Genomic DNA, 27,823 nt, shown 5'->3' with positions numbered 1-27,823 from the left:
ATTCCCATATGATATGTTAGATATGGTCTTAACTCATTTAATGCCAGCCTATCACCACTAGAGGGCGCCCAGTAACCAGAGAATAATAGAGATATGCTGGTAATGCATGCCCAAGCCCTGGAGCCATGACTTGCCAGAACACTTTCCTTTGTGCATGTACAGGAAGAGGATGAAGTTAGCTTGAAGTTAGCTATTGGCTACCAAGCATTTTAGATTTAGATTTGCGTCAACTTAGCCATGATTAAACCTTGCACACCTCATGCATTGGAGAAAAAACAGAGAAAATGAGCTCTAAAGATCCTGGATTGCATTGGAGTGGATGGTAAATATCAGCAAATATCTGCAAATATCGTCCTCTGTAAACAGAGGACAAAAAAAAATGTTTTGAAAAAAAAAAATGTTTTTTTCAATTTCTTTTTTTTATTAAAAAGCCGAACTAGTTCGGGATTGGCACTCTGGGATGCGATAATAAAGCCGAACTAGTTCGGGATAGGCACAAGGGTCATCATGCTGCATCATATAATGCAAAATGCATCATCATTCATGCTGAAATACTAAAATATCTCAAAACACAGATTGAACACAAAAAATAACTGAGGATTGTGTTGATCTTGTCTCAAACAACAATACAATAAGATATGGTTGTCCCAGAGGTGAACTGGCCCTTTAATATTGATGACATCAGGGAACTCCATATATGGGCATAAAAGGGATTCTGTTAGTGTGACATCACAGTGAAGCCAGAGGCCCAGAGCGTGATGTCAGAGTGGCAAACCCATTCTGTTAAGAGTGGTTCCCCTCACATCACAGTGATGTCAGAGCTAGAGTTCTCAAATTCTACCGTGTTCGGGCCGGGTAGGGCCTAAAATGTATGCTAACTAGTCGGGCCGGCCCTTAATTTTCAGGCCTGTTGAGAACTCTAGTCAGAGCGACAAACCCATAGACCTGTGATGTCACAGTGATGTGTCAGGGGCACCACAGTCACAGTGTCAGTGACCTACAGAGATATGCGGACAAGATGTGCCGGTTTTCATAGTTAACTGCGACCTACGGTCGCAATTATGAGGACAAGGTAGACTATGGAGATAAATAGAAATACCATAGTCCATAGTAGACCCCCGCCCCCAGGGGACCTTGGTCAATGAAGTAACAAGTAAAGTTCAGCAGAATATTTATATGCCTCCTTACGAAATAAATTGATGTGAATCCTGACAAGATCAAATTATTTTTAAAATAAAAATATTTTGTTTTCCTACAGTTCTGTTGCACTCACCACTTCACTGAATTCCATTTGATTCTGTAGTGTAAGCCATTAAGCTTACATAGCTATGACTGACTACAGTGGATAAACATAAGATCAACTTGACTGTCATTTAAATGACATGCAAATAGAAAACCAGTCATGACTCATGATCTACTGTATAGTTAATAACCACCTCAGACGGTTAAATTATGTCACAGATCATTGTTCAAAAATATTCAGTATAAATTTTCTTTATTGATTCATTTTAGCTATATATTTGGGCTGGGGGTATATACAGAAATCAGTCACAAGTCAAATGCAGATGGGACAGTACTATAAAGATTAACATGCAGTGGGTAACATGGGGTTGATGTGTGTCTTTCTTCCCCATTACCTTAAAGTTTAGATGTTTATAAACCAAACTGAAAAACTGCGTCTGTAAGAAAGCTGTACATTGTGTAATGTTCAGAAAGGGAAAAATAATTTTGACACAAAGAAAAACATAACAGCAAATTAAGAAAAGGTGTAAAATAAAAAAGGCAAGCATAGTTTACATAAGAAAAAAAGTGTCATCTTCAGGTAATGAAAACAATACCCAGAACAAATATGCCAGCTTTGGTTGAACAATTACACAGACAGTGTTGAAATATTACACTTACGTCATAACCAAATAAGTAGTAATATACAGTATATATTATATATACGTGCTAGTATAGTCATCATTACAGACGTGATATTTCTGAGGTGTACAGTAGTTGTCCTTGAGTGTTAAGGTATCATCTTCTCTGACCATTTCCTCAACATAACCAATAGAGGGGGAAAGTGCAAAACTGACCACAAATCAGCATTTAAGGGCTAATTCACCCTACACGGTCATGTGATGTGTGTGTGTGTGTGTGTGTGTGTGTGTGTGTGTGTGTGTGTGTGTGTGTGTATATATATATATATTTTTTTTTTTACTTCTTCAAAGCAGGAGTTTAACCAGTGGTCAGAACATCACAGTGAAATATTGCTGGATTTAATATGACAGTATATGTTTTAGACAGTGCAGCCCCAAAGGATGCTTGCTTATAGTAATAAAGTTGAGCAATACAAAAGTCTAATTGTAACACGCTCAAAATACACCATGTCATCTTGTTCTATGGATTGACCATGACATGGACAAAAGGTGTACAATAACAGTACATCAATCACAGCTGGGGTGAGTTAACTTTCCATTCAAATGATTCCAAATCCAAATAGAAACTGCTGTTCCTTAGCATTCATTAGCATTATTTCATACGGTAGGTTGGACCTACATTTCTCAACCTGGCAAAAGCAATAGTTTAACTGAACCTTAAAATAATTGCCTTGAAATGGATACAAAACTGTAGTGGCCTGATAAACTTGAACAGCAGTGATCACTGCAAACAATATGAATCTAAACCCAATATATAATATTTCAATGTTGTGTGGAGTATTATTTTTCAGGTGAAAATAATCAACCAATGAGCCAGTTTATTTCCTGAAATGGGTTACTACATCTTGGAAGTAAGGAAAATCACTGCATTTAAGATGTTTTAAATTATCTTCCTTTTTTATTCACTGATATCTAATATCACCAAATGCTTGGTGGACAGGCCTTAAATGATTATGCTTTAGTGAAAGAAATGAGATGAGAATATGGCGTCTCTTCTGTTGGATTTTTCTCTTCACTTTTTAAGTAAAACGTTTTTAAGACTGAACACGTGTTTTAATTGTTCAGATGCACTTTTCTTTGCACTGCACTTCAGCAAGGACCCACAGGTGAAAAGGCCTCACAGTTAGCACTGCCATTATCACTCAAGCATGCGCAAGACAACAATAACTGGGCAGTTTCTGAGCTCTGTGCTATGAGGACAAACGAGAACACGGTCATGTGGTCACAGATGCTTTAACTGGGGGTCACAAACATTCACACCAAGCATTGTGTTCCAACCACCCAGATTGGACAGGGATTTCACTGTTCAGTAAATAAAAAAAATATAATCATCCACAATCAAAGTGATCTTGAATATTTGACTGGCCCCGAGCGGGCTGTAACAAGTGCCTTCGTTCATAGGGAGGTAAAAGAGAGTGGCCCGAAAACTGACTGCTGTGCAGGATGACAGATGGAAGCTCCTGTTGCAGTGCTTTGACATAAGAGAGGAGAGAAGAAAGCTAGTGTGCATTGTCTGTAGTCATTTCTACTCTTTTCTCCCTTTCACTCCAGTTTTATTGTTGCATTCAGCACACTGGAATTCTATAACTGTCCCATTTGTGTATGTGTGTGTGCGCGTGTATTCTCAATATAGTCAATATATAATCAAACAGAACAGATTGTGTATTGTCAATTTCCCTGGTTATTATGTCAAGTACATTTGCAACCCGCTGCCCTTCGCTACCCCTGACGCCCTTCCTTCTTGAGCTCATGTTTTGGATTTGCATTCAGCAGCCTTGAATTTTATAATTCCATGACTTGACATGCGTGTGTGTGTGTGTGTGTGTGTGTGTGTGTGTGTGTGTGTGTGTGTGTGTGTGTGTGTGTGTGTGTGTGTGTGTGTGTGTGTGTGTGTGTGTGTGTGTGTGTGCCCAAACTTCTGCGTGTGTATGCGTTTTCAGTTGACAGGAGGCAAGAGAGAGTGTATGGGTGTTGAGGTGGTCGGGTCCCCTACAATATTATTTCAGGCTGTTCAGCGGGTCGGGTGTTTATGTGTGTATGTATGTAAGTATGTGCATGTCTACAAATATTTCTCAGTCCAGGGGTGGACAGGAGGGTAGCTCACATCTGTCTGTTTAGCAGTGAGGAGTCTGGGTGTTTCTGTGTGTATTTTCAGTCCAACAGGGCGTCCCTCACATTTCTGGCTGTTCTGCAGTAACTGGTTGGGGTCGTGGCTCGGGAGACTCGTAGCGTTGGTGGAAATTCCTTTTCCTCAGCTTCTCTGGGGCTTTCCTCCACAAGACAATCTCCTAAGTAGAGGGACAGAGAGGAAATCAAACAAAGGGCCATACTCAGAATCTCAAAGGGAACTCTTGTGGCGAGTCCACAGAGGCCCTCTATGAGAAAGAAAGAAAGAAGAACATGATATAGAAATGAATGCAGAAATCTAGAAATGTATACTATACTATACACAAGGATCAGCCATCATATTTCAGAACTACGTTAAGCCAGGTAAAAAGAAAACTAGTCTGCTTGTCACAGATAGAGCTGCCTGTGCAACCATTCGATAACCTACACAACATTTAAATATTTCTGCCTATTACCTGCTGTTTGAAGTATCTCCTGTCCTCTTCGTCCACCAGCACCAGATTAAGGAAGTAACGAACAGAAAACTTCTTGTTGACATCCCTCATTGTGGCTGTGAGATCATATCCTGTCAACAGAGGGAGCAAAAACACAATCACACAACACATCCTTCCCCGTTTGTTACAGAAACACTTCTCTCAAAGGTGATGACTGGAAACCCCTAAACGCAACTATAGCTTTCAATCCGGCAACCCCTTTTGGGGTAGTTGTTGCTATGTACAGTATAAAGAGGTATCATTATATTTTTATTTTTGAATACGTTTTTCAGAAAAAGGCGGTTTTAGAATCGGCCTCAGTTCTTAAAATGACCGCTTTTTAAAGAGCTCTGAGTCTTACTGTAAAACAAACAAAAAAACAACTGTTTTTATGTTATACTCTACATGGCGAGTCAGATTCTAATACCTAAAATCAGGCATGTCCTTTCAAGTACGGGCAATGTAAAAAGTAATAATAAATACATTTTGATGGTACCATGGCAGGGGAGGAGTGCAAATAAGAGAAATTCCTACCTGCCAGAAACAGCCTGATGGGTATGGATTCTCCTTTAACTGGAGCTCCATCCATGATTTCATACTTAGCAACCGTTTCAGTCTCTGTGGTAGTGCTGGGACCTGGACAAAATGACAAAAATTTGATCAAGAGTAAACAGAGCAAGTCTTCATCCCATGATCTTCCCACTCATCAACCCCAACGGATAAGCTCTGATCAGAGGGGCTAGGGAAACCAGGGCCAGGGGGTCTTGGACACCAATTATCAGGGTTCCCACGGTCATGAAATTCCTGGAAATATTTTGAAATTAGAAAAATATTTTTCCAGTACTGGAAAAGTTTTGGAATTTATCAAGGGTCCTGGAAGGTCCTGGAAAAAATAGCTATGCATTGTCTTTGGTTATTGATTTTTGTTAATACCTCAAATTAAACATGGGCCAAATTGTCAAATATTAGAGGCAGAAATTGTGAAAATAGCCGATCTACATGCTCACAACGCCTCGCAATGGGTCCCCAGTTAAAACATGATTATTTCGGGGGTCATGGCCTGAAAAGGTTGAGAACCACTGGCATACACTACCTGTCTTTGGGCATTGCGCATAGGAGTAAGCGACCTGTTATTGAGCTGAATTATTGTTATATAGTCCTGGAAATTGGGTTAAATATTCTGGAAAGGTTTGGGAAAGGTTTGGGAAATGAATTGGTAAAAATGTGTGGGAACCACCAATTATGCTCTGGGAACATACAGGTCTTTTGGAAACACAAAACCGGTAAATGACATCACTGCAATTACCCTGCCCGCATCAATGCAGGGCATGCACTCCTGTGTATAACTGTGGACAAAATCAATCAATATTCAGGTAGCCTAGAAGAGTTGACATCTTCACAAGCTTATTATCCTGCAACCAAACAGCATCACTACAAGTGGCTGTGCACTCAAAATGTCTCTGCTTCTTATTGGTCTTCTTTGCATGTAAGCAATTGAAGCAATACCATCCCCACTGCTTCATATAAATAATTGCAATGCTGGCAAGGAATTCAATGTGTGTGGCGGGCTGGTGTAGAGCATTGACCACATGCATGTTCCAATTCTATCTCGATACCTACTGTGTTGTCTTTCCCACAGATATAAAGAGCTAGATGCCTCGTTCGCCTCTGCAGTTCATTGGAGCGACGTGCAACAGTTGTAGTCCGGACATCCTGGAAAAACTAAGGGAACGCTGTCAGTCAAAGTGACTACTGTCCAATCACAGCGCGACTTTTCCCGGGACTTATCCAAGGACTACAATTCAATTCAACAGAGCCAGTTCCGATGTTGCGCGGCAACATCCTACCTCTGATTGGCCTAGCAACTTCCCTATGTGTGACGCATGTGGAAGCAATGCACACGTGATTCCCTTAGTCCCTCGATGCACATGCATCAGAGTCGAAGGAGGCGTCTACCTTTCTATGTCTATGGTCTTTCCCCTCTCTCTTCACTCTTCCTCTTCTTTCGGCTAAAGGGTCGCCATAGTGGAACACCTGTTTCTGTTCTCTGCATCTTCCTCAGTCATCTGCATGTCTTGTCCTCTCTCACCTCATCCATAAAACGGTAAACCTCTTTGGCATCCCTCTTATCCTCTTGCCTGGCCAAGGACCCTTCGACATTCACTCAGGGGGAGCCCGGATTCGAACTGGGAACCCTTCGTGCTCTAATAACGGTTTCTCTACCCCTGAGCTATGCCGCCCCCAGATTGCTGGTAAACAGCCAGTTTCTCTGTCTGTCCAAGTCTAATATCTGTCAGAGGCCATATTATAAAGTCTAAAGAATGGCGCTGCACTCTAGTTCCGATGCAAAGTTTATTTGAAAGTAAGGTCAACGATCCGTATACAAGCTGTCAAAGGTCAAAGGTGAATACATAAGCTTAAGTGTACACAGTGCAACTTCTCCAGCCTGCCCCGTGATCTTATTGCTTCATTTCTTTGTAGTTTTAACTGCTTAAGTTCTTCCCCTTTTCCCTCACCAGTTCCCTTGTGGAGTATGTGCAGTGAGAAATATCACCCTCCCGCCCCCCTCAACTGAACATGGGCAATTGTGTTCGTGTAGACGCTCGCCAAGCCGGAGACACCAAGGTGGATTCCTGACTCTGTAGTGGTGGGCTGGTACTTTAGCCCTCCACCACTCCAGTGCCCAATGTTTATTTTGTTGACTGATCGTTTCAGCAGTACCAGATTGGTGTAATCGTATCCGTAGCAGGACGGCTATTCCAGTAATCTGTTATAATGATTAATGATGTAATGATTAACTTAATGTTAAAAGTTTGACATATAGGCCTACAGCTATCTTAAGTCTTACCTATACCAGTAATCTCCTTCTTAATGAGCTGCAGTTCCATGTGTTGGATTTTGATCCGGACCAGCAGGAAATAGATCTTTCCTACGATCACATCCTTAAGATGATACCTGGAAAACAGACAATTAACACTTTTAACACCTAATACATTTTTCCAAAACATTGTTTTTTTTACGATTCTTTTTTCTTCAAAAACAGCCCAAACTCGGGGAAACTCGGGATTGGCACCAAACAGGTTAAGAGAAAACCAGTTCAAAATAGAAATCCTTCAGCTCAGACTAAGGATTCGCTGGATCCAATTACATTTGTTTACAATTAGATTTGGTGAGCAAGATATGAAATGACTCTTTCTTGGAGTAAAGCAATACTTACTTTGACTTGTTGTATTCAAACTCAATATGCAGACAGTCTTCTATGCCAACCTCCATCTTGATGGAGTTGTTGACGTCTGGGTAGGTGGCCAACTGGTGGACGATCAACTCATATTCCTTCACTAGGTCAGACAGACGACGAACTATTGTCACCCTTAGGAAATACCTGGAGGAGAAACACATACAGAAGCAGAAACCTACGTTATTTGTCTATGTCACACATTATGCCAAGGACGGACATTCTTTCCTGGTGCAAAATGTCTTACAGAACATACTGTACGTTACGGTGAAATTATTTAAGATCATTTTTAAAAACACTTTCATCTAAGTTTTGTATGACACATGGTGCTGAGAAACATCTGTGTGGTTGACTATACTTTACCTTAGTCGGACATTAGCTCCAGTATAGGACTCATAGGGCTTCTCCACCTGCATGAACTCAAAGTCATAGCTCCTGTTCTGGGCCAGCTCACCAGGCAGAGCTAGTTCCTTCACCAGGTCCACAAACTCATGGGTGTTGCTTTTATCAGAGAACAGCTCTGCAACAAAGGAAAGCATTTTTTTGTTTTCATTTTTTTCAAAGTGGGAAGCATTTCCATAAAAAAAAATCCAACACCACTAAAGAAATGTTAACTCCTTAAAGGTGATACACCATGCATTTAAAAAGTATTTATGTCATATTGTTTATGTCCCAAAAACGTTTTTCAAAAGGTTTGAGGCTAAATTACCACTCCTGAATAGAGAGTCTCTCATTTTTCAATGGCTCTCAGAGCATTTTCAGCTGCAGTACCACCTTTGGCCTGAAATGTTGCAGTGTTCAATGTGATTTTGTACACACAGTACCACATTAGAAGTAGAACCTAGACCAAATGTCTAGACCAAACTTGTTTTGTACATCATTTCTGGAGTCTCGATCTCAAGACACTGGATCAGATCAAAAAGCATGACATCTTATTAGAGCTTAAACAAATCCTAACAGACTTAGAAGCAAGGTTTCTGAGTCTGTTAGGGGGTCTGTCTTTCATGGTCTTTCTATTCATCGCTAATGCAGATTTCCCATGCAGTAATTCTAGCAGAAAGTGGATTTAGCTGTACTGTGGCAAGCTGCAGGCTGCACATGACAAGCACATGTTCTATCAAACAAGAGTAACTACAAGAGGTAACTCATGCATGTTGCTGAGTTTTTCAGCCATGAAGTACAGTGCAAAAATGCATGCCAAAACATCTACTGTAGTTAAAAAGTCAGATGGCACTGAGCCTGAGGTGGAAACCTTTAACATAAAACATATCTTTCCCAGTTAACATTATGGCTGTAACAAATTATAACAATATTTCCTCTAATCATTAAACCGTTACGTGTACTATAATGTAGCTATAGCCTCTGTTAAGTTGACAAAACAACAAACACGTTAAACAACATTTTAAGATGTTCCATACAATTATAGAAATAAAATGAATGACTGCCTATTAAAAGCATGCCTATAAGCAATAAAGGGACATTCAAACGATCAATGTTGATATGGTGACCTGTTCATTACGATAGTGTTCAAGGATGTACAACAACTGGTTGTCAAAGCTACATATTTTGTCTTTAAGAGCTCGCATTTTGTACTTGCAGTAGGGCTGGGCAGTGTGCAATATCCATATCCATCCATATTTAATTGTAATACATTCTTATGACTTCTCCACACAATGATCTCTTCAAGACATGCACACTTCAATTTCACTGCATTTTGTACCTCTGCTGACACAGAGAGCCTGGGAATGAGGTCAGTGGACAATAGACCGTATGATCCACTATTAGAATGCAAACTGTCACTGCAGAGGAAAGAGAAGGTGGCAGTGGCTCAGGACGTAGCCTAAGAATCAGAGGTTGTGTGTCAAAGTGTCCTTGAGAAGACGCTTACTATAGCTGCTCCTGATTAGCAGCTTGGTGCCTTGCATGGTTTTCTCCGCTGTCCGTATCCGTATGTGAATGGTAATGTACATAACCTGGCATAGCCAGCCTATATACTAATGCAGCCAAGTAACTGCAGCACATGGGTGGATTGTTTAGCTGTGCTAGGCTATAATGTACTAGCCTCGCAATCCATCCCGAGCTACGTAATCACCAATGTGCTTCCTTTCTCGGTCTGGTGTCCCTCCCATCGAGCCTCTTTATTAGAACTTGGGTTTCTAATGTCCAATCAAAAGGCTGCATTTTGAGCGAACCCGCCTCACACCGCTCCTGATTGGTCGAGCGGCTGCTACAGCTCTCGCATTTTGTAAACAAACATGGCGGACCCCATGTCCGACGCGAGTTCACAAATCGCAAATAAAAGCTGTATTAAGCGAAGTTTTATCTGAAATCAACTGCATCTCATAACTTAAAAACGAACAACAGTTTGCACCTTTGGAATTTCTGTCTGGAAAAGACGTATTTGATGTTCTCCCGAAATGTTTTGATGCGCTGATGACTACGGACTGGACCCGTCAGTCAAAGTGAGTAACTACGTCATCGCGTAATGCGTTGTCTATGGAGAACTCCCCAGACTCTCCCCTGGGAGAGACTGGCTGTTGCAAGGCTAATAATGTACATGCTTTGGAGAAAGGCATTTTATGCAGCATTTGTCCAGTGAACATTTATTTATTTATTTTATTTGTCAACATTTGCTATGCATAAACATGCATGTGTAAACATTCACACCTCTAGTTAACACAGAGTTCTTCTGGCACTTTCTGTGTAGTAAGAGTCAACTTTAATGTCTCTAGGCTGAATGCATGGTGTAAACTCACCAATCTGTCCAACAAACTCGATACGGATGCCTTGGTGCTCCAGTCTCTTTCCACCCTGCTTCACATTCAGATTCACCTGCGAGGACAACAGAAACACTGACCTATACACTCAAAATACCTGTCTTTGAAAACAAGGATATCACTCCTTTTTGTCACACAAACAGCTAATATAACCATGTCTGATTAGGATTTCTCAAAAACTCAGTAGAGACTTGGGTTGTGTAGTTACATTGCCAGGCTGTAATTCCAAAGGTGGACAAGAAATCAAAAATAATTGCTCCACTGATTATAAATTCAGACCACCCATTTTCAATATTGAAATAAGTTCTAGGCAACACAGAAGAGGGGGGACTTTTTTTCTATTTCCACACAACTCCTCTAAGGTATATTAATGACATATTTCAATATTGAAAATGGGTGGTCTTCCCCTTTAAACTTAAACTAGTATTTAGTAAAAGATTAGTAGCGAGTAGCGACAGCACCATTTAATAGACTAGTGACTAGTCCACAAGCCGTGCAGATCATTGCACTGTCATTGGCCCTGTATTTATGTGGCAGACAGTGTGAACAGATCCAGTAGAACTAAAAGACATTTTATTGCACTCGGGGTTTAAAGGACAACTTTTTACAACAAAGGTTCATATTTTAGATTGTAATTAGAGAAAAGAAAAGATGAGTGTTAAAATGTTTTCATTTAATGCTTTCTATCGTCATTTCAGCAATTTTGATTTCAGTGTACAAGTGGCTAAATAGATGCCTTAATGGTCCATGTCACACTGATAAGAAACAGTATGCGTGCGCAAGTGGGCACCAAATGAACCCCACCACCCATGATGATAAGTGGTCACTGCACTCACGTTTAAAAATGCATTCCATCAAAATTCAGACACCGTTTTTCTCCCAGTGTGGAGGAAGAATGTTTAGGATTTTTATTGTGATTTCTCACTCTTGAAATATGTAATCCTTGGTTTCTGTTGATTTTAAACAATAATAGCAATTCAAAACAGTTGCCCTTCAGACCCCACCTCCATTCACCGTCATCAGAACTGAGGGAGCGCTACTCCAGAGCAGCTACTGCTCGCCCAGCTGCAGTCCATGAAGCCTAATTTTTGCTCCGTCCTGCGACGGTGTCACACGCAGAGCCGCAGACCTCCAAGCTCAGAACGGTTGAATTGGTGATGCGATGTGAGCTTGTATATCAGCTACTCTTGACGCGGAATACCGTTGTGCAATGAAGTATACAGGTATATGTCTCGATAAGTCGCACCCATGGGCGCACCTCACTAGCATACAAGAGGAGGTTGAATAACCAGCGCTCCCCAAAACAATAGGTTTGGGGATCTGTTGGGAATTGATTACATGATACAGTCACATGTGCATTGTTTGTAAACAAATAATTGGTCTATGTCTTTTTAGACACAATAAGATGGCGATGTCTTTATTAATATTTACAGTAACACTACTAGCTCCCATAAATCACATCTTCTCATGAAGGATTGCAGTGCATCTTGGCTGTGGGTTTATTGTGTCTAAAAAAACATATTTAGCCACTTGTACGCACGCCCCCACACACTGAAATAAAAATAATTAAAAGGGCTAAATGATAGAAAGCAGTAAATGAAAACATTCTTTTCTCTACCGGTAATTACAATCTAAAATATGAACCCTTGTTGTAAAAAAAACAAAGTTGTGCATTAAGCTCCAAAAATAGCAGATCTTTGTGAGCTTGTAGATCAGATATTTTCAGCATGCAACAAGTGTAAAATCTGCCATTACGATGCCATCAAGGCCTGCCAAAATAATATTGTAGATTTACTGTAGATCTTATTATATTTACTAAAACTAGACTAAAACTTTTCAGGTTACTAAAATATGACTAAAACTAAATTTAAATTTGATGTCAAAATGAACACTGGTAAGAGCCAACATATTTTACCTTCCCAGACACCGACTCTCCGTCATAGAACAGATAGTGTTTCTCCACTTTCCCCTCTTCTGTCTTGAGCTCAGCTGTCTTCCTGTTTTCAGCATCATTCAGCAGCACATCTATCTCACATACCGGCCCAAACAAACCCCCCAGGAAACTCTGGAAGAATAGAAAAGAATAGAATATTCACAAAATTCACAATCCTCCTTACTGGAACAAATAAGACACCTCAAGACACACACAAAATATGTACCCCCCCCCCCCCCCCCAACACACACACACACACACACACACACACACACACACACACACACACACACACACACACACACACACACACACACACACACACACACACACACACACACACACACACACACACACACACACACACACACACACACACTTTACAAGATAAAAACTGAGATTGTTGTCTCCACCAGCCGAAGGCTGAGGGAGAGTATGTTTTCCCCTCCGTCCGTCCGTCCGTCCGTCCGTCCGTGCGTCCTCACAGTTTGTGAGCAGCTAATCTCAGTCACCGTTGGCCCGATCGCTGCCAAACTGAGCACACACACTCCCTGGATGCCAATCTAGAACCTCTGCCCCACATTTTTCAAATCAGCCTCATGGTGGCGCTATAACAGGCCGATTTGTGTGGCCTGGTTGTTACCAGCTAATCTCCGGTGCCGTTGGCCCGATCGCTGCCAAACTGAGCACACACACTCCCTGGATGCTAATTCAGAACCTCTGCCCCACATTTTTTAAATCAGCCTCATGGTGGCGCTATAACAGGCCGATTTGTGTGGCCTGGTGGAGACCTGTGCTCGGAAGAGTACTGCTTCTAGTTGCCTCTGAGTCGTGTCAGTCTGAGTCGCCAACAGCATAATGTTGAGTCATACACCCTGCCCAAGCCAGTTATTATAATAATTCTTACTGTCTATCTCGACTGTTTGCCAGACTGTATACTAATATGAAAATCACCTCCATGCCCACGTTATTTGTTCTGGGGGGGAGGCTCTCTCCATTCCGACATGTCGCCACTCCGAAATTGTTAGGGTTAGAGATAGGGTTAGTGTCGGAATGGAGACATGTCGGAAAGGAGACATGTCGGAGTGGAGAGATGCACTCGTTCTGGGGATAGGCTGACAACACATGCATGCTCAAACTAGCAGGACAATACTTAGATGAATTACTTTACTTGAATGAATCACACATGACAGAGTCACAGAGTTCACCCTCTAAATATCCAGTTTTCCACAATGAATTCTTTCAAATGCCCAGTATCGGTTAGACATTTTATATAAAAAAATATATACACTACTTATTAGAGGCAATATTTTCATTATGGGGGCTTTGGATGGATGGATGGATGGGGGGGGGGGGGGGGGGGGTCTGACATTGTGCTAGTCATTTTGTGTAAACTATAGCAGGTTCTTCTGGGGGAGACAAGAGGGTCCTTATTTATATAATTTGGTTTGTGGGACGAAAAAGAAAATAGCTACAATATTTAGAAAAAGGGTAATTGAAGAAAACCAACTATATTATGTAGGTGACCCCCAAATGATTGCCACTGGGTTTGCATAGTGGTGTCAGTGCCATCACTGCCATGCTTTAAAATACAGTGAATGAAACTCTTCAGAATCGCACAACAATACAATTTAGGATGTTGTGTGGGCTTAGAGTATAATATCGATTAGTCGTGATCTGAGTTACTGCGACAATTAATAATCGATCAGCATAAGAAATAGCCAACTCAGCCATCAGCCCACATTCTGTACATTGTTGTAATCATAGAAAGAACAGCTGTCGCACATCATGAGCTACTGTGACAGCTTCATTAGCCAAGTGACTAAGCCCAGACAGTCAACTGCACAACACATTAATTTGCTGTTGTGTGTGACTATTTGCAACTCTTAACTAGCATTGAGGATTATGCCAAGATGGAATATTACAATTAAGACATCCATTTACTAACTCTACTCTTACTAAAAAGAGGGATTAGTGCATTGATGACAGGCCTGTGTGGCTCTGTGACTGTGTATGTGTGTGTGCTAGCTGTCTTTGCTATTGGAACATTATAAGACGCCCACCACAGGGCGTGTTATTGTTATAAACACAACCAGGTTAAAGTCATAACTACTAGTGTCAAGAATAGAACAGAATAAAAACGAACTGCTCTGGTTATTGTGTATTGTTTGTTCGTAGACTCACCATGTCGGCCGTCCAGACAGTTGAAGGAAGCTAACAGTTAGCCTCCCCGTTAGCCCAGTGTGTTGCTGTCTGACAAACAGTAGTGAGATTTACTCTCATGTGACCTCAGTCATATGAGAGGGCGGCACTGAGGCTCTGAGGCTGAGCAACAGCACAACTTCAGGGACACAGCGGCTCTCAGTCGTGGCTCGTGGGGAGGTCCTTGGGGGGTTCCCCCCAAAACATATTATGAAATATATAGCATCAAAATCACCTTTACTTTAGCACTTTAAACATATTTAATATTTTGGCGATTCTTCTTCTTTTTATTCTGAATTGAGTACAAAAATTAAGGACCCCAATGCAAACAAGCCATTTTGCGCTTTCTTGTGGTTTAAATCATTTATTTTTAGTAGACCTTGTATGAATCTGAACTGTAGGCTGTCCTGTAGTAGGCCCATAGAGTTATAATAAGAAAGTAGGCCTACCTTAGGCCTACCTTTACTCTTCCTGTGCTAACTTCTAATTAAGTCTTCGATCAATCAATCAATCAATCAATCAATCAATTCTTTACCTTTTTCTGTCTCGCAGACACAAATATTTAAACACAAAAAAATACTAGGCCTATATTTTTGATAGGTATTTATTTCAAGTGATTTTTTAAAGTTAGCCTATATTGTTGTGCTTGTAGAGCAGCTATGTTGGTCTTAAAGGGGAAGACCACCCATTTTCAATATTGAAATATGTCATTAATATACCTTAGAGGAGTTGTGTGGAAATAGAAAAAAAGTTCCCCCCTTTCTGTGTTGCCTAGAACTGGAGGATTGATTTTGGGGTTTGTATTGTAAATTACAACTTGATGACATCACACATTGTACTTTACAATACAAACCCCAAAATCAATCCTCCAGTTCTAGGCAACACAGAAGGGGGGGAACTTTTTTTCTATTTCCACACAACTCCTCTAAGGTATATTAATGACATATTTCAATATTGAAAATGGGTGGTCTTCCCCTTTAAGTGGTTTATCACAATAGTAATCATAATCATAACAACAATAGGCCTAATAATAAGGGCTTCATTAGCCTATTATTATTATTATTAGGCCTATTATATATAGTACTATAAGTGTAGGCTACACTTGCAAGTATCTTTAGAATTCTCAACTCTTGGACTGACTGGACACATTCTGTGTAGGCCTACCTTTGTTTGATAACTACAGTAGCCTACAGTGAGCATCAATTGTAGACTCAGGAACCCACTGACTTTCCTCTAGCGCCACCCTCAGGCCAATACTTGTTTTCTGGTCTTTCTGGTCTACAGATTATTTTTTTGTCTTTTTATTTAGTGTTTTGACTTTATTGCATTTCACTTTTTCCCCCGCTTTTGTTGTTATTTACAGTATGTGTACCCATTGTAGCATAATCATTTTATTAATCTTCTATTTTAGACCCATTTGATTCTATAGCAGCATGCTAATGCTGTGTAGGCGCTGGAGTCTTTCTTCTACATGCATTTGTTTTGTCCCATTCATCCCTCTGCTGAAATACATTTTGTCCAAATTATTTCTCAAATATCACCAATAATATTTATATATATATATATATATATATATATATATATATATGAGTAATAATATTATTATTCTTGGCAAATAATATAAAAAGGTCCACACCACTAGCCTGTAGCCTAATAAAAGGACTGTGATATAGGCTGTGATCATGGATGAGATAAAAGCGCTTGTGGTATAGCTGTGATAAGAGAAACAGGAAGTCTTAAAACTGCACGCAGTAGCAAACACCCTGTCAGCACAACATGTAGGCCTACCATAAAGTGTGAAACAACAACTGCATTTGTGAAAAACGTTGTTAGCATAATGCACTAAACAGGCCGTCATCTCAGACAACATTGTGTGCACGTGTTGTGTTCCTTAACATCATAGACAATGTCTATTTTTCAAAACCCAAATGACATAGAGTAGTAAGTAAGTTGTAGAGCAGTGTACAAAGGTTATGATCTGACCGCCGGCCCGACCTTTGTCTATCTCTCTCTTTGTCATTTATAGGCTAAATATTTGGTTGAATTACCATTAAACATTTTAAATAACATTTTAAATAAATTATGTTGTCACTTTTATCCCATATTTTACCTGAACTGTACCGTTTTGTTGTGTATGATTGTAAACACAATTATGGAGTACACAAGAAACCCATTGAAACCTAAAATCTACTACAGTTAAGAGGATGAAAATAGTTTTTTTTATTGCATTATCGATCACATACTCCTTTCTATTCAGAATCTACAAAGAGGTGCAGGATGATAATTTGTCAAACTGATGAAATACCGGTAATTCTACTTGATAAGATCCTGCAGTGTTTAAAGTATTATTATATTTCTTATACATTGAACTTGCATGGCAAACACATTCCCTTTATTTTGGAAAAATAGATTACACAATCCATTTATCAATAATAAGTTCTGCAATAAAAACATTTCTACTTTCCATAAATGTACATGTACAAAGCACTGGGCTACAATATGAAAGCCACAATTCCAAGCTAACCACTCACATTCAAACAGGTTTAAAACTGTAGTCTGTGGGCACATAAGGGCCAATTCCAAATTCAAATCCAATTAGCAATTCACAGACTGGAGCATTTTTTCAATGAAATATTCCTTGATATCAATCACAGCATCCTGACACGTCACACAACTCAACACCTTGTGAGGTTGTAGATCGGCTATTTTGATGACAACTAAATAATATACCGGTATACAATATATATATATATATATATATATAAAATCTTATTTTTTAGGGTTTGAGTTCTCATGTAAAAAGGCATTAAAAAGCATTCTAACCACTTAAGCCCTATAGGCTATACTTAGTCATTGGACAAATTGTGAAAATGGCCGAAATCCAAGCTCACAAGCTGGTGTTTTTGCCTATAATGGACTCAATGGATTCACAGGGGGTTTGCCTATAATGGCATGCCCAAAATAGGGACAGGAGGTTAAAAGTGGCCTTTAGTTGACTGAATTATCACTGAAATGCATTTGTCAGGAAGGCAGCATTTTCAAGCCCATTTCCTCTGGAGTAAATCTACAGTACATTACATTTCATTTGCTGACCATGTAGCATATCCAGAAGGTAAGTTATAAAACATGGTCTCATCCACCTATGTGGGAGAGCCAATGTGATTGCTCAAATAATATAAAGGGTTATCTGGGATAGGGTGGTGCAGGGGGCTCTTCTGAAAATAATAGCTGGAAGCCACTGCTGCACACAGTGAGCAAAGGTATAGAAAAAGGCACATTGTTTTATTGCACAGGTCAAAGTATATTCCAAAACTTGTATTATAAAATGAATATTCCATTATATTCTTTATACAACATTCACCAATGGTGAAAGAGAATACAGGTAACAACTCAAAATTCAATATCTACATAAAGTGTATCACTTTGTTTTTGCAGGTACAGGCAGAGTTGGATGGGGGGGAATCCATGCCTCTGCTTTTGACATACCCCCCTCTGGTCATTCTTTATTATCACCAGTGGGGATATGCTTTATCTCTGCTTTTGGCAAATGTAGACTGTCTGATATATTTGTTTGATAATGTCACAATTTAACAAATTAAATTGACTTTTGAGGCAAATTTGCCCAAATTCTTTCTTTAATTGTTTTTTTTAACAATTGCATATTATGCATAAATAGCAGATCTACAAGCACACAACGATTTGCATCGCAACACTATGTGAGCTTGTAGATCAGCTATTTGTCGTACAAACAATATAGGGCTTAAGTGGTTACAAAATGACACCCCCCCCCCCATCTTCTTTTCTTTTTCTTTTACAAATCTAACCCTGGTTAATTACTTTCTATGGGTCTTTATGTTCCTCTGCTCCTAAAGAGCGTTTCCCCCATAGTCTCACAAACTACAACAATTTATATAAGAAATGTGACCTGCCGCACATAGCAATTGCCCATGGCAATTTATATTGTTTATACTCAGTAAAGACCTCAGTATTAATTGATCTGCTTGTAACTCTGAGCATGTACATTGCTACATGTACATGTACAACACTGGAGGTGTCTCTGGGGGAAGTGTATTATTTCTTATTTTTTTCAAAAATGTCTTACTTCACTCCATGAACTGTGTGTGTGTGTGTGTGTGTGTGTGTGTGTGTGTGTGTGTGTGTGTGTGTGTGTGTGTGTGTGTGTGTGTGTGTGTGTGTGTGTGTGTGTGTGTGTGTGTGTTGTTTCATGCATATCTCTCTACAGCAGCAGGTTCTCCTCCCTCAGTTCCTGGGCTGCTGGCATTAATGCTGGCATTGCTGTGGAAAGCAAGGAGTGGTATTTTAACTCTGAGCAAATGTCAGAGTAACACATGGATAAATGAACACTGAGCACTTTACTGTGCACTACAGTATACCATATATATATATTTAACAGTCCAGGTCAAGCAACATCATACTGTAGTAGCAGACACATTAGATTAATCAACATCGAAAGGTTGTTTGTTGTCAATTCATTCTTGCATCATAAATGACATTCTGTCTGGTGTAGATGATGTGAGAATGTAGAAGATAGTGTGAACATAGACAATTGACAATAATCTGATTCATTCACCGTCAAGGACCTACCAGAACCAGCGTCAGGTGCCTTGTCTGCCATCCATGGATATCCATCAGAAGAACCCTCAACTCCACCAGAACCTTCCCATGGCTCGGTCATCTGGGTTTCTGTCACTGGCCCTTCATCCTCCTCCACAGGCTCTGCCTCTCTAGAATCAAAATAATTGAGTATAAAGTGTAAACAGGGATACCCATCTAAATCTATTTGTAATTATAACCTGTGTTTCCAGTGATTAATGATGTTCTTCACCAGTCACTGAGGTTTTGGCAGGCAGTGTATGAGCGATACACTGCATTTGCATACTTCATTTGGTAGGACTGAATGTTTGTTATGACTCAGCTGACACAGCCTGTTTCTCATATAGTGTTGTAATAGACTGATTTGGTTGAAATGGAATGTTCCAAAATGAGGGGACCACAAGGGAATCTCTAATGGGTCTAAAGCCCTATTCTGACATTTTTCCGAGCGACAACTAAGATAGCCTACACTACAGCATCATTACAGACTGTTCTGTGTTTATGGGAGGGTCCACAGGAGGAAAACAGAGGAGGTCATATAAGTCCAAGGGAGTCCAGGGGAGGGTTATACTGTATACATTTGATTTGATAAAATTCTAAACATATGTATACATATAAACAATAAAGACTGAAGAACGTGATTCTAACCCACCACTTTGTCATGCCTGTCCAAAAGGACAACCGCTGCAGCCTGTCTGCTGAAGAAAGCCTCTTGAAAAGTCAAAAGGTACTTGGAGTAAAAGAAAAACAAATACAAATTGAGACTGGAATCCAAAAAATATACTGTTTATGTTTATCGTTATTTGGTTTGACTGTCTGTCTGTCTGTTTGTATGTACAGGTATGTACTGTATCTGCCTGTGTGTCTCTTTGTGTCCGGAGCTAATGTTGCAAACTGCTGGATCGATCAGCGCCACGTTTTTTCAATCACTTGGGAAGGGCCATGAAAAATATATGTATCACCTCACAGTGATGCTTTTTTCCCCAGAGCATTTCAAAATCCTCCAGTGACCCCTCATTCTAAACATTGAACGATCCCTTACTAACATAGAATTTTAGACTTTATTGTCCCCAAGGAGAAATTCATTTCCACTGCATTATAACAGACAATACATACAACAGCTAACAATAACAATAATAACAGACGGCAGTATACTTTCAGCAAGGCCTATTGTTTAAGGTGGGTATGGCAGTGGGTGGCTTTTCCCAGCGATCTCATGTACACATTTTGAATGGAAGGGATTACAATCGCTGGGAGTGAGAGGTGGGAGTGGCTAGTCTCTGGATGTGAGTGCCTTCCCCATCTATCTGCCCTTGGTTTCTTTACTATCACATCTCAATGAAACAAACACTGACTAAAGAAATATCAAAGTAGGCTACTCCTGGATTTGATGAAAAACAGTATGTAATTTACTTTGCAATTTTTAGACAAGACAAAGGGTTTAAAGTTATACTGTGTAACTTTTTTTACTATGCAGCTTTAATACACCATTTCAAGAGTAAGATATCACATTTGCCAATGTTTGGTATTTGAATTATGTATCCCTAGCTGTTCATATTATGTTCATTCTCAGCCTGGGAATAGGGCTAGTAGTCTACAGTTAATTTTACAGACGCAGGTCACAGAACAGAACAATGGACCAGTGCAACAGGCCATGAGCCGTCACATCCCACTTCCTCTCAATACTTCCATCTGGCTTCCTGTTTCATGGCAGGCTACAATTTAGAGGAGTGCTACTGTTGAAAGTCTGGAGTTTTTAATCATGTATAATGTGGGAGGAGGTCTTATACGGTGTGGGTTTAACATGTTGCAATTACATTAAAGAGAGGGGAGGGAGGCAAATTTCAATAACTCACGCTGAACACACACTGATCGGCACAATAACCCCGGAAATGCCAGGAAAGCTGATAACGTTTTCTGCTTTTATCTGATAAAGCAGATAATCTTTAGAAAGGTATTTTTTTTACAATATGCTGTGAGGTGGAGGAGTGTGATAGAAGACTACATGCCTGGGAAATTCCTCTCGTTGTTTTTTGTGTTTTGACACAAGAGAAAATGTCAGTGTTGCTGTAAAACCTTGTAACTCACAAACAAAGGGACAGGAGCGCACACCAGCAGTGAGGAGGTGCTGACCACGGGAGATACAAATGTAGACAAGAAACAGAGGTCGCACAACTCGCAGCCACAATGCAATGCACTTTTTTTATTTATAAATTACCCACGTTTTGACATTATGCTGAAGAAGACTTGATGTCTAATCGTAATTTATAAATAAAAAAGGTTTATTGCATCATTGATGCAGGCTGTGCGACCACTGTTTCTTTTCTACAAAACCTTACTCAAAATGTGTTTTCTTAAAAAAAGAAAAAAAGCAATCTCATACGCGTACATACGATACAACAAATTGTGAGCTTTTAGATTGGCTATTTTTGCCATTTCCCGTTTGTGTGGATAATTATTAACAAGTAACTTCTTGAAGATATACGTTTGAAATCTGATGGCAACAGTGTTTGCAATGTCTACTGACATTTTAAAAGGAAACTGAGGTAAAACATGTGATAGTACACAGGCTTCCTCAGTATCTCTCTCTCTCTCTCTCACACACATACACACACACACACACACACACGCACACGCACACGCACACGCACACGCGCACGCGCACACACACACACACACACACACACACACACACACACACACACACACACACACACACACACTCACACACACACACACACACACACACACACACACACACACACACACACACACACACACACACACACAGTGAGAGAGAGAGAGAGAGAGAGAGAGAGAGAGAGAGAGAGAGAGAGAGAGAGAGAGAGAGAGAGAAGAGAGAGAGGGAGATGGAGAGGCAGTGACAAGGCTTGTCAGCCACGTTTGAATCCACATCATCAGGAAAATTTACTGTATGGTTTTCGTCTGTCAGACTGGAGTCCTCAACCTGGGCTAAATTCAGATCTAAATATAGTTTGTTGCTGGCTCTGTTCCTTAAGAGTGAAGTTACACTTGAGATGATGTATTTTACTTGCACATGAGACACTGCTTTATATTATTATTAATACACACTTCATTTACGGTAACTGATAGATTATTTTGATACCCTCCTTTTCTTATTGTTTAAGTAACTGCAATTGCTATACACTTGTAACCTTGTGATGTTACAAATAGTGAAGAGAAATTTAAGTTGAGTCGAAGATTATCAAACCCTTTCTCTTTCACCATTACCTCGTAACTACACAGTGAAACTTGCGTAGGATATTGCAAAACTGTCTGAAAGGGCATCATGGGAAGAAAAAATGTTTTTCCTTTTAAAACATATAATAACAAGATCATGACTGGTGCGTTTGCGTTATCACCTTTTAATCTGCACATCTGATAAAAAAAATGCGACAAACGTAAACATAGACCTTGAGTGACTGAAGATCTCCGCATGCACGCACGCACGTACACACACAAAAAAACTCTCTCTCTCTCTCTCTCTCTCTCTCTCTCTCTCACACACACACACACACACACACACACACACACACACACACACACACACACACACACACACACACACACACACACACACACACACACACACAGCAAGGATCTAACTAAACAGAGGTTGTGTAGTCAGATCCTTGCTGACCAAGGTGTCAACTCCAGACAGTGCAACGTCAGTGTCATTTTGTTCTGTGGGTGGCTGGCTGTGTGCTTTCATCTGAATATATACTGTACTCCCTAAAGTAGATGTTTTGCTTTTCTGGACTCGTTGTAACAATGATTGGTGAGATCTGAGACAAATACTGCCAAGACGCGCAACCAAGCCAATTGTCAGTGCACTGTAAAACTCTCAGCATTCGTTTAACTTTGAGAGTGTAACAACTGTCCCAACCTGGACCCAGAGCCTGATTTATTGCGACCGTAAGTCACAAGTTTACAATGAGAAACGCCACAGCTTGTCCGTGTCTGTGTAGACGTGTACACATTTCTACTGTCTATGGGTTTGCCGCTCTGACATCATGCTCTGATGTCACTGTGATGTCCGGCACATCTTGTCCACGTATCCGTGTATCTCTGAAGGTCACACCTGACACTGTGGTTCCCCTGACATATCACTGTGACATCACAGGTGATATCACAGATGACATCACCTATGTAAAAGTCAATGTATGGGTATTCCCCAGAATCCCTTTTATGCCCATCAATGAAGATCCCTGATGTCATCGATATATATATCACTGGCCAGATGACCATGACATGGTCCCTATCTGTGTGGCTGGTTCAGATAGGGATCTCCATGTATGGGCATAAAATATATTGTATGTTGTGACTCTAACAGAATCCCTTGTATGCCCATATATGGAGCTCATATCTAACAGGACTTCATATGGGAATGCCCATATATGGAGGATAACAACCCATATATGTGTTGCTGGTTCAGACAGGGATCTCCATGTATGGGCATAAAAGGGATGTACTATATACAGTACATGGATCTCCATATATGGGTACCACTAGTCTCCATATATGGGTAACTGGTCGCAACTAGTACACAGTAGTTGTTGTACACTGATGTCTCATACGTGCAAAAAAAGAATAAACCAGGGACTACTAAGTTTACTGATTATACTTAGTTACTAATGCCCCATTTCCACTGGCATGGCACCACACCACACAGCCTACTTGTGCCAGGGCCAAAGCAGTGTCTTATAACGCTGCTTCTACTGATTAGTTGGAGAATCCTATACAGTTGTGTCTGTCAACACAACAACTTGTTGGGTCCGATTTTAGTTTGCGAGTCTATGCTATTTTTATATTTGTATTTTTGTATCTGTGAGGATGTGTTTTGTTGTTGATGTTAGAAATGTGTGTCCATGTGGGTGCTGGGGGCGTGTTTCTCCCTCCGCATCAGCAGCGCCCACACCCTAGGTGTGGTCGGCGATAGGGCCTTTCTGGGAGGAGTTTGCATGTTCTCCCCGTGTCTCCTAGGGTTGATACCCTCACAAAAACATGCAGTAATCCTGGTCTCAATAATGCCTCCCCCTGGCCAGCCGGGGCGCTTGATGGAGGGGAAAGGAACTGGTTGGAATAACGTGTTCCTTCCACACGCTATGTCCATCCGGGGGAAATCCCCCCTGTCAGGTGAAAAGAAACAACTTGGACTACTCATGCATTGAAGGAAGCATGAGGTCAGTCCGTTGTCTCCCCAGGCGCGGCGGAGGGAGAGCAGAGCCCAGTGATTACATAGGCAATTGGCACTAGGTGAAAATGGGTTGCAAAATCGTGGGATAAAAATTATATATTAAAAAAAAAAAGAAATGTGTGTCCATTAGAGTTTTTTACTGCACTATATCCCTGAAAAGGACCTTCTAGGCGAACTTTGGGTGTGAAAGGCCGCTAAGTATACTAAAAGTACAGTATGAATTAAGCACTAAAGGAAGCAGCATCAGGCAGACACCTACTGTGCACCAGGCCAAGCTTTTTCCATCACAGGTATCCATGCACACATACTACAGTACCGTACATATACTCAGACACACACAAGTACATACATGTAATCTGCAGCAGCAGCAGGCAGTCTGGCTGGCAGGTCTGGGCTCAGTTCCATCTCTGGACTTCTGTGCTTGACACAGTTGGCATAACCCTGACCGGGGTTGCACCTCAAAAACATATACCTGCCCGTAGGAGCTCCTAAGAGACGGCGAGAAAGAGAGAGAGAGACAGACAGATAGATAAAGTTCAGTTCCGTTTACTTTCTTTGCTCTATTTGTGGTTTGAGTCATGCAACTATCCGTCGAACTTACCAACTCTGAAGAAATGTTCTTGGGAAAGACGTTACCATGTCCACACACACACATGCACGAATGCAAGCACGCACACTCACATGATAGTTCAAATACAAATGTCCTGGAAACTCTTTTTCTCCTAATTCAGGTAGTGTATTCCTGTGACTAACAGCATTGTGGACATTGGGCCAAATCAAGACACAAATGACTGTAAAATGATTGCTGCAACAATGCAAGTTTGATGAAATTTTAAGTTTTTATGATTTTGTATAAATTGGATACTTATTTACGTACTACTCCTTACTATGAGTAGCATATTAGTCATCACTCCCTGACCACTCCCCTGAAGGCTGCTAGTTTGATTCCCCTCTTTGAACAGTTTTAGACATATTCAGTCTTGGGATAATTCAAGGTTTGCCTCACATAGCCAGACAATACCGTATATCACTGGGGCATTTTTTAGAATGTGCTGTGAATGTGATGCTCTACGTTTCATTTGTAGGCGAGAAAGAATTTCCATACAGCGCTTAAGTAAACTCTTATCTCCCCCGCTCACTCTTGTAGGCTGCATGAAAACCACCAGCGAATTACGACAATTATGAAATGAAAGAATATTTGAACAATTCTAATAAACATCAAGTCATGACAAAGCTGAGGATTAAACTGTGAAACAAGTCTGTGAAATCAATATATGTGCTTACTTAATTTTGCCTATTTGGCAATGAACTTTCATAAAAGACATGGTGTAAACAAAGTAACTTAAGTACATTTACTAAAGTAAGTACAATTTTGAGGTAGGCCTATTTGTTGCCTACTTTACTAGATTTTTTTCTAATTTCTATAACATTTTTACTTTTACTCCACTACTCGGATCCAAATATACTTTTACTCCACTGTATTCATTTGAAACTTAGGCTATAGATACTTTGTAGATTTTCATTATCACAAAACATAGGTCTACATTAACCCCCTCAGCCCTATATAGCTACATTTCGACCCTTTGGAATGTATTTTTATACATTAGAAAACTTGTGAAAAGTGGGACTGCATAATGAGTAGACCTACTTTTTACTTTTGTACTTTTAATTTCTATATTGCAGTATTGATACTTTACAGTAAGTCAAACATTTTAGTACTTTTATCACCACTGATATTTCAACACACACAAAAAAAGAAAAATGCCTATAGCTGGCTGCGTCACTAGCCTATTCTCCCATAGCCCTATACTTTCACATCCAAGTGTTGATATGGCCAAAAGCCAAAAACTCAAACAGTACAAAATGTCCAAGAAGAAATGTTCAAGAACAAACTGAGTTTTAAACAACAGCAACAAAAAAATCCTAGGGCTGCTATAGACTTTTCTGTATAAAATTGACTTGTGATTGTGTGATTAAACGATCGTTCATCTTCATGACGCACCAACAGCACCAACAGTTAATAGCCCCCTACATGTGAAAAAGAAAAACAAAAGAGAAAAGAAAGTAAAACAAAAAAGTAAAAGAAAAACTTTAAGATTCGCTTCAAAACATTTTCTTGAACTATTTCTGCAGGCTAATATTTCTATGGAACACACCCCACATAACCGGAACGTGTCGTTAATGCGCGTGTTCATGACTTACCCAGACCGTTATCCAAGACGAGGCACAAGACAACGAGTGACAAAATCATCTTCATTTTAGACATGGTTTTGATTCCAAAAGGGAGCAAACGAGAATATAGACCTATACACGCAAAAACAATAAAACCCCCTCCTCTGATCGATGTTTTCCCTTCTGTTGTGAGGTGAAATATGCTTCAGCCTACAGCACAAAGTAGGACTCCCCCTAAAAAGCTCAGCCCCTCTAATGCGTCAGTGTTTCCTGAAATCGTCTTGGGTAGAAAGTGTTAGAAGAACATCCGTTTGTGGAAATTTTTATACCGCCCCTGTCAGGTGGAACACTTTGTGTCGGAGAGTTATCGTATTGCGTAATGAAGATCCTCTCAAGAAATGATAAATGTAGCCTACACCAGTGGTTCTCAAAATGGGGTCCAGGGACCCCCAGGGGTCCTTGAGGGAGTCCCACGGGGTCGCCAGCTAAATGATAGTTAGGTTAGGAACCAAATGGACCCAATATGGGTATGTAACTCAGACTACTCTCAGACTGTACAAATGGAACCAAAGGCACCTTATTAAAAGGTCCATTTGGTTCCATTAGTAGGCTACACTTTTGGAGGGGGGGGGGGGGGGTGTTCTCAGCTTAAATCATGTCAAACTGGGGGTCAGATAAATTACAATGTTTGGGAATCACTGCTACAAAGCCATAAAAACCCTCTCTTATGGCGGTCCCTGGCATATCTTTTCAATTGGGGGGTCCGTGGGCCAATAAGTGTCAATTTGGGGGTCCTTGACATGAAAAGGTTTGAGAACCACTGACCTACACAAATGAGTAGTCAATAATTTGGGTGTCAAATAGTAGATATATTTTAATTGTCTGTGGCTCATTTTCCTCACCTTTAGCACATTTTTCTATTTAAGGCTTATATAAAACAATTTGTAGGCATATGCTTCAAAATTGTTTCTTTGGCTTGTAGGAACCACCTTTGGTGCCATATAGCCTACAACATGTTATGCAAATAATATTCTTAACATTTGTGATCAAGAAAACATACATGTGAACAATAACCAGCATCTGCATACCGGTATATCAACTTGTCATTGTCAATTCAATTTAAAGGAGCTTTATTGGCATGAATAAACGT

General features: G+C 40.3%; 2 protein-coding genes across 2 annotated transcripts; both read right to left on the bottom strand.

The window, feature by feature from the left end:
• Positions 1-1,320: 1,320 nt before the first annotated feature.
• Positions 1,321-14,708, bottom strand: vps26a (VPS26, retromer complex component A). Its single transcript, XM_080729756.1, has 9 exons — positions 14,652-14,708; positions 12,450-12,599; positions 10,514-10,589; positions 8,121-8,277; positions 7,740-7,904; positions 7,371-7,477; positions 5,057-5,158; positions 4,505-4,614; positions 1,321-4,210 (listed from the first exon to the last, which is right to left on the bottom strand). Exons 1-9 carry the CDS (start codon positions 14,652-14,654, stop codon positions 4,094-4,096), a joined length of 987 nt encoding a protein of 328 aa, XP_080585882.1. The 5' UTR covers positions 14,655-14,708; the 3' UTR covers positions 1,321-4,093.
• A 2,209-nt stretch (positions 14,709-16,917) lies between these two features.
• On the bottom strand, positions 16,918-26,911 carry LOC308288124 (uncharacterized protein). The gene is made up of 4 exons (XM_080729469.1): positions 26,704-26,911; positions 24,851-24,989; positions 19,275-19,414; positions 16,918-18,965 (listed from the first exon to the last, which is right to left on the bottom strand). Exons 1-4 carry the CDS (start codon positions 26,765-26,767, stop codon positions 18,907-18,909), a joined length of 402 nt encoding a protein of 133 aa, XP_080585595.1. The 5' UTR covers positions 26,768-26,911; the 3' UTR covers positions 16,918-18,906.
• Between the last annotated feature and the right edge of the window lie 912 nt (positions 26,912-27,823).

The sequence above is a fragment of the Nannobrachium achirus genome, assembly GCF_963921795.1.
Source record: "Nannobrachium achirus genome assembly, chromosome: 7".
NCBI classification, from domain to species: domain Eukaryota; kingdom Metazoa; phylum Chordata; class Actinopteri; order Myctophiformes; family Myctophidae; genus Nannobrachium; species Nannobrachium achirus.
The sequence above is the reverse complement of the archived record's forward strand: the minus strand, read 5'-3'. Positions and strand labels throughout refer to the sequence as shown.

Coding starts and splice junctions, on each gene's coding strand:
- vps26a (XM_080729756.1), bottom strand. Junction 5,159..7,370: donor GAAGGAGATTACTGGTATAG/GTAAGACTTAAG, acceptor CATTTTGTCCAG/GTCCCAGCACTACCACAGAG. Junction 4,615..5,056: donor CATCAGGCTGTTTCTGGCAG/GTAGGAATTTCT, acceptor CTCTGTTGACAG/GATATGATCTCACAGCCACA.
- LOC308288124 (XM_080729469.1), bottom strand. CDS start 26,767: ATGTCTAAAATGAAGATGATTTTGTCACTCGTTGTCTTGTGCCTCGTC. Junction 19,415..24,850: donor GCTGCTGCTGCAGATTACAT/GTATGTACTTGT, acceptor TTTTGATTCTAG/AGAGGCAGAGCCTGTGGAGG. Junction 18,966..19,274: donor GGCACCTGACGCTGGTTCTG/GTAGGTCCTTGA, acceptor TGCTTTCCACAG/CAATGCCAGCATTAATGCCA.